We start from the raw sequence: 11,238 nt of genomic DNA on the forward strand, positions 1-11,238 counted from the left end.
ATTTTGCCCCTACTATCACCATTGCTACGATGTTGGTAGAATCACACTACCAGCAACAACGATTTGCCGATTTGGATGGATTCCGACCATCGATGACTTCTGGAGTGATGTCACATGTGGCAGCCATTCCACATTATCATTGGCATGTGACGACCAACGGTTAACTAGTTTTGAAACTTTTTAATTTTTTATTTAAAATAAAAAGAATAATTTTATAAGTATTAAATTTAATAAATTAATTTTAGTTCAAATATTTTAATAAAAATTTTAAATTATGTGGTGATTTTTGTCTATTTATTTTTTAATGGATTCCTATTGTGTGATAAAACATACATATAAAATTATTTAAACTTGAGGATATTTTCAACCAAAATCACAATTTTATTTCATTCTATCAACATTCCTTACTACAAATAAACAATGTAATTTTTATTTCATTCCCAGTCCCATCCAATCCACAAAGTAAACATCACCCTGATTTATAATACAACTATTAATAAATCATACATACAGAACTAAAACTAACCTCATCCATTGTGACACGTATCAGACATTTCAAATTACTTTATTAATAATACATTGAAATTAAATTATTTATATTATATACACAGAGACTTTTCCCCATGGCATAACATCATACTGAAACTGAAACTGAAACTGGACTACTTCTCAAAGGAAGGTCACTCATTTTTATTTCTATATTTGAGTAATCAGTACATTCAGTACTAGGACCACCAGTTGACAAGCTTTGCGTTTGGCTTGGATGTTGCCAGAAGTGATTTCTTATGGCCTTAAATTTTGAATTAGTGGCTAAAAACCCAGCATCTGAAAGCAGGTCTTGAACCTCAGTTCGACCTTCCAGCATGCTCACGACTTGAGAAATCATTGGCCTCAGCGTCGGGGATGCATTCGTGCACAAGAGAGCCACATTAAGCATCGCCATTGCTTCCTCCGATGAATATTCTGATCCCAAATTAGGATCAACCAGCTCTAATAGATTTCCTCTTTCTTGGAGAACAAACGCCTGAAATAAACCAGTCAATGTAGAAACTCAGAAAGGAACCGGACATGGAAATAAGCAACCAAATTCTTACCCAGTCAAGAAGGTAAACAAAATCCTCATTTGGCCTGTAGTTTGTGTTGGTCTTTCCACTAATGATTTCCAATGCAACCACTCCAAAACTATAAACATCAGCCTTGTTTGTTAAGTAGCCACGCATCGCATACTCAGGAGCCATATAACCACTACAAATTAAAACGTAAGCAATTTTTAAGCATAAATTATGAAGCTCGATATCTTTTTTTGACGTCAATTTCATGTCACCTAGGAAAGAAAGAAACAGGTAACAAATTCTGATAGAAAAACAAGGGCTTAGGATACTAATGAATGATCTTTTATACCACATTTGTTAAAGTGCATCAACAATTAATTTTAGGTCTAGCAATTTGGTGAATTCAGATCATTTCACAGTTCGCTGCAGAATATAAGAACATGGTCACAGGGTATAATTTTCATCTCTTTAATCGCCCATTACATATATATAACTTACCAAAAATATAAGTCTTTCAAATAAAAAGAACTTACATAGTTCCAGCAACCCTTGTGCTGATGTGAGAACTGTCATCTTCGTAAAGCTTAGCCAAGCCAAAATCAGAAATTTTAGCATTGAGATCCTTATCAAGCAAGACGTTGCTTGTCTTGATATCCCTATGCACAATTTTTATTCTCGACTCTTCATGGAGGTAGACTAAACCTCTAGCTATGCCTAAGCAAATTTTTCTCCTTGTAGGCCAATCTAGTTTTAATCTGTTTGCTGCATCTCTCCCTGCATGGTGTTAAGAAAAATGCCAATCAATTTTGTAGCAACTGGTGAGTCCGTGGACGAAATTGTCCTGAATAAAGTGGCATAGACAATTAGAAGTACCAAGCTTACCAAAAAGAGCGCGGGAAACACAATTATTTTCCATGTACTCATAGACAAGTAACAACTGATTTGCTTCAACACAACACCCATACAACTTTACAAGATTTGGATGTTGCAAAGCAGATATCATGCCAATTTCATTTATAAATTCACGATTTCCTTGCTTAGATTTCGATGAGAGCTGTTTTACTGCAATTACAGTTCCATCTGATAGTACACCCTGCATTCCAAGGAATGCCTTGATTTTAGACTAAAATAACAAATTAGTAAACCTTACTCAACAATGCACATTAAATATACACCTTTGAGTAGATTTGTCACTTAAAGTAGCAAATTCTTGTGTCCTCCTTTATTGGAGTTTCTCTTATGTTACATGTTCAACATTAGGTTTTGAATTGCTTGAAAATTTTGATTTGCTCATGAAAATTTTCTCAATCTAGCATATGCAATAATTTTTGGATTGAAAGAAGAAAGATAAAAAATGAGTTAAAAAACTAACTCAGCTATCATTATTGTCATTTGTTCTAGTTCACATGGTCTTCTCTTCTATATTAAGAAGAACCCATCAAACTTTAGTTTTTTCTACTTCCAGTGGCAACTTAAGGAATATGCAGATAAACGATAAAAATTTAAATGGGTAGGACATAAATTTACCTTGTAAACTGAACCAAAACCACCTTCCCCAACTTTATTAGCTGCATCAAAATTCTTTGTGGCAACCTTAATCTGTCTTAGAGTGTATATTCCTGTTTGCAGATCTAGACTTCTCAGCTCTGCATAGAGTGCAGTATTAATGTCAATAGAGATAGTGAGACATTTAAATTTCCATCTTATAATCTTTCACTGCTGAGTATAAAGTAGTATGATTTCAGAATGTTGCAGCCTGCAACGATGAAGTAAAAATATCCAGTCAAGATTTTACTAGGAATGTGTCTGCCGTGTGAATCATATTGTTAAAAAGACGGTCCGATATGCAGCTGCTATTAAGGTGAACTATGAAACGAAACCTATTGTTAGGGTAGCTAAGATAAATGTGCTAGAGATTGGCAAATGGTCTGGATATTTTACTTGGACTGTGCATACAAATAGGGTCACTATTGGGCTACCACTGATGAGGGCGGGAGAGTGGATTCTAGATAAAAAATAAAAATTATATCAGCAGGTAGGATGACTGCATTCTGTAAAATCTCCGCGAATTCTTCTTTGCAGGAGGCATTTCCTTGGCTGGTTGACCCCGCGTCCTAACTAAAAGTCAAGTTCCTAAGGAAGAAACCTAGGCTAAAAGCTAGTGCGGCGTACTAAATGAACAAGATCAAGCACTAAATGATGGTGATGTGCACTGTCTAAGGATTTTACTACTCAACTCTGGACAGCTAGCCTAGGCAGCTAGCAGCATGAGGCTTAAACCTTTGATGAACCCAAAATTAAATACCTCTTGTTCTGGTTTCCTGAAGATAAAATGATAAGAGATCAAATTTTTATTGACAATTCTCAAGCAACAGGACCCATTTGATATAGAATTTAAATACAATTTTATTTTTGAAGATTATAAACTATACGAGAGGTCAATGGAATATATCATACCTTTATCCGCAGAGACATTGCCTCCCAGCCACCCTTTCCTCCGCAGGATAAGTAATAGCAACAGGACAAGTAATAGTGATGAAGCCAAAGTCCCAGCCACTACCATGACACGATGTTTTTTGCCCTTAAGCACAGGAGGCTTAAAGTCTGCGCAAGAAGAGGATTTGCAACAATGAATTGAAAGAGGCAAGTGAACTAACTAAAGTAATGATAGTCACGCAATTGATGGAGTAATAACTTAAGCTAAAATTCCATTTTTCCATTACAAGTTCGTTGGATACTGAGCATAAGGTAGTCGTAGTTCAACCCCAATAGTCTTTGCTCAATGGTAAATGAATGTTACAAAATTCCACTTAGCTTGCAAGTCAGCATATTTAATTTAGTGTACATACTGAGTAAACCGGCAACAGCCAAAAAGAATGACAAGGAGATCCTGTGTAGCTACTCAACTTATTGAACCACAGTAACTAGGTGAGTTATAAGGGATCAAATCCATTATACAATATAATATTAAGATCGAACAGATAAAAATAAGTATTGAGGGAGAATGGTTAGGTGTGAGGATCAGATGTAACCTCAATAGCAAAAAACTACCATATGATGACTTGAATGCTATTAACTTTGAACAAGTTACAATAGCTTACTTGGATCTACTGAGATAGCTGATATTATAGGGCCATAAAATCCTCTGACTGGTATGCCGGTTGTCCCTCTTCCAGCCCAGTAAAACTGAATCTTTAATGTGTTACTTGTCACTGGGGCTGTAAAATTCTTTACAATGGGAATACCAGTACCACCAGCCTCATTTTGAATGCTAAAATGTTTCAGGACCAACTTCCCCTATTTCAAACAAATAATAAGAGATCAATATCCATATATATCTAGTAAACTAAAAAAAGGCTGTTGTATACATGAAAGTAGACTAACCTGGATGTACACATCAAATATACGCCTTCCCAAGCTATTCAAAGAGCTGTAATTTGTGAAAATAATCTCAGCAAAGTGAAGTTTGACAGTGTAATTCCCATTTCCGAGGCAGAGTCCATAGTAAGTCAGAGAGAGAGGAGAAACACGTGCTGTTCTATACAGTTCCGAACTATCAGCAGATACATTAGAAAGAGCGGATGTATTGGTTTGAATATAAACATCTGAAACAACATCATTGTCCATGAAGTTTCCAGTACTGCTAAATGCCCAGTACTGGCCTGGGCCTGTGTAAAACATAGAAGCTCCTTTCGCTTCAATGTCAGCTTCATACTTGGTGTTACCAATATTTAATTCCTTACCACCACAGTTTATGTGCATGGAGTAGCGATCTGTAAGTATTGACAATTCAGATGAGGACTTATGAACAAATTTTATAAAAGATGTATCAATAGCATACAGTAATTTCTGCATGCTTGCTAACTTTTAGTTATGATCATCAATTTCTCAAGTTCAAATTTACTTTTCCCAATACGTTGATGAGATTTCAATTTTCTTTCCTAGGAACTATTTTAACAACTACAAGCAATAAGTCGGACAATGTAAAGTTCTAGTCCAGGAAAATAAACAGACTTTTTAAATCCAAAAAGACTTACACTGATCACTAGATGCAGAACATGGAAAGTTGTGTTTTAGGCACGAATGAACTCTACTTCTGTAACACAAAAAATAACAATTATGAAGTTTATATTTTAGAGACAAACACATCAAGTCAAAGCTGTACACGAAAACCACCAAAATATCTAACTATATATTGTAAGAGCACAAGATTCTTACACTTTATCGGCTGACGAGGAGTAGCTCTCCACTAAGTTCCTGGGAAAATGAATTAAATGCTTCGCTGCTTTACATAAAAGAATGTAGAATTGAAAAAAAAAAAAAAAAAAAAAAATATTTTAAATTATGCTCACACACTCCTTCGAGGACATTCAATTGGACCTGAGCTTTCCCAAGTGAAATTGTTATAAGATACATCCCTGAAGATCAAAATAGAAGGATATCATCAGCAATTATCCTTTCCATTATTCTAGAACAAATGCAGAAAAAGATAACAAGACAACATTGTGTAATATGCTACTAGTTGTAAATGTTTCTTTAAGTGGCATGAAATCATTTAAGCTCATAAATAAGTATCAGATCTGTCTCAAATAGTACCACAAAATATCAAACATTGAAATTTCAGGAGTTTGGAAAGCAGATAGTTAGATGATTTCTTCATGTTTTCAACAGCTTTGAAACACAATTGGAAACTTAAGCATGGAAATCAAAATCAAGGAAAGAGACATACACAATTTTGTTGCTTTCTAAGATATATTTAGGTACAACTCCAGTAAGCATGTTACCCATCAAATACCTACACAAGAACGGTTCAAATTTTAGCTTCTACTTACATATGGTCAATTAAGAGTGCAAACAAAAATTAGAAGGGCATCCACTCACATGAAATCGACTTTTGCCAATTGGTTGAATGTTTTAGGAATTGGACCAATCAAGTTATTAAAACTAAGGTCTCTGCATAAATACAGCAAACTGTACATAAGTTTCAATCAAAATAAAATAATATCACCAAACAGTAAGAAAAATAGCTAGTATATGCTCTGATCTGCTCTTCATCACTGTTAGGGCTTGGTATATGCAACACATTATGAATTTTATATTCTATTCAATGAAATAAATTATAAGTTACTTATCTGCAGATTTTTGATCTTAAAGTTAAAACCAATTGTATGGCATGCGTCCAATGCCCCACCAGAGCAACAAGCACCGATTTCCAGAGAGGTCTGATGGGCACATCAATTTCGAAAGAGACAAAAGTATGTAATTTGAGTGGCTATTATGTTGACTCTTACAACCTTAACTAATAGCAGAAAAACATTGATCTTTAATTTTATTGGATGCACCGACTTCGACAGAGCTAGTATATGAACTGGCCTCCATAATTAAAGAGTCATTGATGAGATGAAATTCTCAACTACTATCCATTATATAGGATGTAAATGCTATCTAGACAGCCAGTTCAACTTCAATTACTCATCAAACTGGGATGTTGCTCTTCATCTTTAATTTTGATTGGAAGGTTAAGATGTATACTTTCCTGATACTAAATCGTTAGAAAAGCCATATTTTAAGTTATATCTTCAAACTATTGTATTTAACAAATACAATCAAGTAAAATTGATGAAATTAATTGACATATTCCCATAAACAATGTGTCAGGAACATATGTGCAATGCAATTATAAAAAACTTACAATTAAGTAAAACTTTTGCAAACCATTATATCAAAGTTTACCATTTCCTCAGTTATTTTGTGCAGACTATTTTTGTTAGCATTAGCAAAAAGAACAATACTGTGGTGATAATATGCATAAACCATCTACCATTTTAATAATATTAGCATTGAAATTTGACATTGAAAGAGATGAAGAAGGCCAATCTATCCAGTTTATAATGGTTGGCATCTAAAACTATAAATAAGCCATTCTTCATATTTATCCAATTGAGAAAGGAGAATGGTTATGGATATGTTCAAAGTCATTTCTTGAGAAATAGGAAGATAATTATAATATTCAATAAGTTTGAATTTCAAAATAGTGCCATCCAAAACATTGGCTAAACTACTTACATGTTTTTCAATTTCATCATATTACCAATACATTCTGGGATCTCTCCGTGTATCATGCATTCCCTTAGAATCCTGCATTTTCACAATTTGATGCCAAGTATTTACTGATTAAGCGTGTGTGAATATATAAATAATGGACAAAATTTAGAGAAGAAAAAAAGAAAAACATATGTCAAATAAATTTAACTCACAATGTCTTCAAGGATTTCATGTTATCCAATCGTGGGAAAGCAGTCCCTCCCCCTTTCAAGTCACTAATCCTCCTGAAAAATGAATAAAAAACAATCACTCAATTAAATCATCTTGTTTATGAAAACAAAATAAAAAGAAATCCCAGACTTGCATACAGATCGCTTAATCTAGTCAAGGCAGAAATGCTAGAAGGTATAGGCCCCTCAAGAGAGCAACCCTGGATATGCCTGTAACAGAAAAAGCAAAAATGAAATAAAATAAGATAAAAATTTCATATTAAATTTAATCCAAAAGCTGTGAATGCAACACAAATAAGCTTACAATTTCTGTATGTTTTTCCATTTACTAATGAAACCTGGTATCTTGCCAGAAAAGTTATTGTCATTTATCCTCCTAAAAAATATCAGAGACGAAAACTTATCAGTATTCAATCCAGCAATAATAACATAGAGAATACCAATATCAATGGTTGACAGAGAGCATCTTTAAGTTGACCACTTACAAATCATTCAAGTTGCTCAATTTCGCAAGTTCTAATGGCAATTTTCCTGTGAATGCATTTGATGATAGAATCCTAAAGAAAGACCATAATTGTAATGTTATAATCAATAAATTGGAATGGGAGCCATTATCTAATAATTGACTAACAAGAAAGGAGAAAGAAAATACAATTTCTGTAGATTGACCAACTTTCCAATCTCTGGTGGAATGCGTCCTGAAAAGAGGTTCCCTTCTATACTCCTGTAATATGGATGTTTTAGAATTAATTTTAAGTTATAACGATTTTGTAACATCTAATGACACCTGCAAGCTGACAACCAGCCTGAACTCAACCTTCCGGAGAGATAAAAAAAATGGTCAAACTGACAACCAGACTGAGCTCAACCATTTGGACTGAAAAAAAAATCATGGAGGGAACGTTTAACCCGAGCTAAATAAGGCTGGATTCACACTTTGTTCGAATTGTATTAGCCTAGACAGGTTCAAGGACAGCACTTGTTCAACACAATTTTGTAATCATTGGGTCAAGAGATTTGAAATGCTGGAATTCAATACAACTTTTATAATTAATACATCTCGTTGAAAATGACATAGATAAGACACAATCTTAATCATTTAAATACATTAATCTAAGCACTCAAAAATTGTATCATATCTTGTGTAAAAATATGATACTCTTGAACCTCCACTGTATAACCAAATAAACTAGTTAATTATAGGCCCCTGTAGAAGAGTTAAATGGATTCGGGTTTTATTTAAAAAAAAAAAAATCTTTTATCTGCTATAATTGTACTAAATTTAAATGAACTTACAGGTTTCTGAGGGTGGTGATGTTTGTGAGAACTTTTGGGAATGGACCTGAGAGTCGGTTCCCCATGAAAGAGCCGCAAATTTACAAAGCAAAAGTATGCAACCTGAAGTTAAATTTACCATAAGACACTTGAGGTGATGATACAGAGAGGAACAAACTATAAAGCAAGATAGTTACAGCTCCTCCAATTTCATGGCAGCCCATTGTGGAGGAATAGAACCAGTGAGACAGTTGCGGCTGACGTCTCTGGAAGACAAGCAAAGAGAATGAATGAATGCTGAAATGACTACTGTATTGTTCGAAGCAATGAAGAGCGATGATTGGATTAACTTACAGAAGTTTAAGGTAGCGAAGCTTGGAGAAGTCTGGTGGGATAATTCCTGTGAGATTTTGAGCTTTTAACTGTCTGCAAGTTCATATCATGCAAGATCAGAACCAGTTACTATATAAAAGAGACATTAGTAAATTTTCCAAAAAACAAAGAAAATTCGGAGAATCAGTCTTAAAAACCCCCCGTAATATGATGTTGTTGGAGTGGGGGAAAGGTTTTAATTTGTTGCAAAATTCAGAGTGTGGCAATTTATCCTATACTTTGGTGTGTGGAATTGAAGCTTGAAAAACCCAAAATTACAAACAATAGACGATATAAAGAAGTAAGGAACACAACAGCACAAATAACACACCGATATAAGTGGTTAGACCAAATAATCTACACACTTCTCACAATAAGCCAAATGTACAAGTGACAGAAGAAAATATAATACTAATTCATTTTCTAGCATATGTGAGTGAAGATACTCAGCTACCAAAAGCAAAAGCATGAAGAGAGGCAGAGGAATACATGCTGACAACGTGGCAAGAAGAGGAAGAGCAGTGACACGTGAGATTACTCTCATGACCTTCTATCGCCTCCTTTACAATCCAATTCCCTTTGCCACTGCAGGGATCTTCTTCAAAATTCCAATCTCTCTTCCCCAGTTGCCTCCCTATTTGCTTCAATGCCCTCACTGTACTACTTGTTATTCAACTAATAACTAAAGCAAACAAACTAATTGACAACACCTGCCTTTAATTACTTCGTACGTACCTTCTTCAGTGTGGAGCTTATTAGAAGTGCCTGCAAATCCAAAGGCTGCAGTTGCAGTTGCAGTTGCAATGAAAATAAATGTAAGAAGAAGGAGCTTCGGAGATGCTCCCATTTGAGCTTGTTTAACTGTGAGTCTTTTTAGCTGAAAATGAACAAGGGGGTGATAGAATAGGATACAACACTGAAACTGTGTTATTAAATTGAGTAATATCTCCTCGTGGTTTTAAATAGATTGTATAAAGACGGATAACCGCGTCCATCGAAAATTTTGACCAACCTTTTAGATTCTCATGTCAATTATTGACCAATCAAATCTTATACAACAAATGCTTTCATTACAATTTTTTATATTTCATGGTTTTAAAATAAATGGTAATGAAATAATTTGGTAAATATTTTTTAATTCATAATTATATAAATTTATATGGTATATTGATGATTCACTAAAGATAAAGGGATTTTTGTTATTTTTGAAATTTCATAAAGAATTTTATTATTTGATTAAATCTTAACGGGGTGGAGAAAACTGAAAACCTCAATTATATAATATGATCAATATACTTAATCACCATTATATTCATTTTATTGGACTGTATGATATTTTACAATTAAAGATAAAGGGATTTTTGTTATTTTTGAAATTTCATAAAGAATTTTATTATTTGATTAAATCTTAAGGGGGTGGAGAAAACTGAAAACCTCAATTATATAATATGATCAATATATATATATATAGTTAGGATTATACTTAATCACCATTATATTCATTTTATTGGACTGTATGATATTTTACAATTCAAATCTATTCTATAATCTATATATATAAAATCAATTATTATCATATATCCATAAGCATCCTGTAATTTTGTTGATACCCTTTGTTTCCCTACTAAAATACTTTTGTTTTAATAAATTAATGCAAATTCATCAGTAAAACGATTTTTAGGTGGTGTTTGTCTGAGCTTATAAAAATTAGCTTATAAGCAACAATTGCTTATAAGCTAAAATTAACTTATAAGCATTTGAAATTTTAAGCAATTATGTGTTTGGTTAAAGTACTTATAAGTGACTGATAAGTAATTGACGTGTTTGGTAAAATGTGGCTTATAAGTATATTTTATTATAAAATTACTAAAAAAGGTATTACATTAAACAAGGACATACTATGGAATTTTAAAATTAAACAAGGATAATGTAGTAATATACTTGGTCAAACTAGCTTATAAGCAAAGTGCTTATAAGCTAAAAGAAAAAAGTACCTCCTCCCCAACTTATTTTTTTTAGCTTATAAGCTCAACTTATAAGCTCAAAAAAATTATAAACAAACAGGTCAGCTTAATTTTAGAGCATATAAGCAAGTTTGACCAGCTTATAAGCTTAGACAAACACCCCCTTAATGCTTTCAATTTGGCCCTAAACATCAAATGAAAATGTGAACAATCTATTCTCCTCTCTTAAAGCAATTGACGCTTATGGCATTGACCGTAGTCGGAACAATTTTATCTTCTCTATATTGCTATACTTTTAAG

General features: G+C 33.5%; 1 protein-coding gene across 6 annotated transcripts; it reads right to left on the reverse strand.

Annotated features, from left to right (window-relative positions):
- Nucleotides 1-432: 432 nt before the first annotated feature.
- On the reverse strand, nucleotides 433-9,891 carry LOC116105724 (probable LRR receptor-like serine/threonine-protein kinase At1g07650). 6 transcript variants are annotated; one of them, XM_031392135.1, is made up of 24 exons: nucleotides 9,710-9,891; nucleotides 9,464-9,629; nucleotides 8,957-9,028; nucleotides 8,800-8,868; nucleotides 8,624-8,725; nucleotides 7,980-8,051; nucleotides 7,813-7,884; nucleotides 7,632-7,703; nucleotides 7,466-7,537; nucleotides 7,310-7,381; nucleotides 7,119-7,190; nucleotides 5,934-6,005; nucleotides 5,782-5,847; nucleotides 5,409-5,470; nucleotides 5,271-5,334; nucleotides 5,096-5,148; nucleotides 4,437-4,825; nucleotides 4,154-4,349; nucleotides 3,510-3,656; nucleotides 2,580-2,698; nucleotides 1,935-2,145; nucleotides 1,586-1,826; nucleotides 1,095-1,245; nucleotides 433-1,024 (listed from the first exon to the last, which is right to left on the reverse strand). In XM_031392135.1, the coding sequence occupies exons 5-24, from the start codon at nucleotides 8,686-8,688 to the stop codon at nucleotides 635-637; spliced, it is 2,658 nt and encodes an 885-aa protein (XP_031247995.1). In that variant the 5' UTR covers nucleotides 8,689-8,725; nucleotides 8,800-8,868; nucleotides 8,957-9,028; nucleotides 9,464-9,629; nucleotides 9,710-9,891; the 3' UTR covers nucleotides 433-634. The 6 variants fall into 6 exon arrangements, with proteins under 6 accessions (XP_031247995.1, XP_031247997.1, XP_031247992.1 ...); XM_031392137.1 differs by having other exon boundaries at nucleotides 1,095-1,182; nucleotides 5,090-5,148; XM_031392132.1 differs by having other exon boundaries at nucleotides 5,090-5,148.
- Nucleotides 9,892-11,238: the final 1,347 nt, after the last annotated feature.

This window comes from Pistacia vera, unplaced genomic scaffold, assembly GCF_008641045.1.
Source record: "Pistacia vera cultivar Batoury unplaced genomic scaffold, PisVer_v2 Contig503, whole genome shotgun sequence".
In the NCBI taxonomy this organism is placed as follows: domain Eukaryota; kingdom Viridiplantae; phylum Streptophyta; class Magnoliopsida; order Sapindales; family Anacardiaceae; genus Pistacia; species Pistacia vera.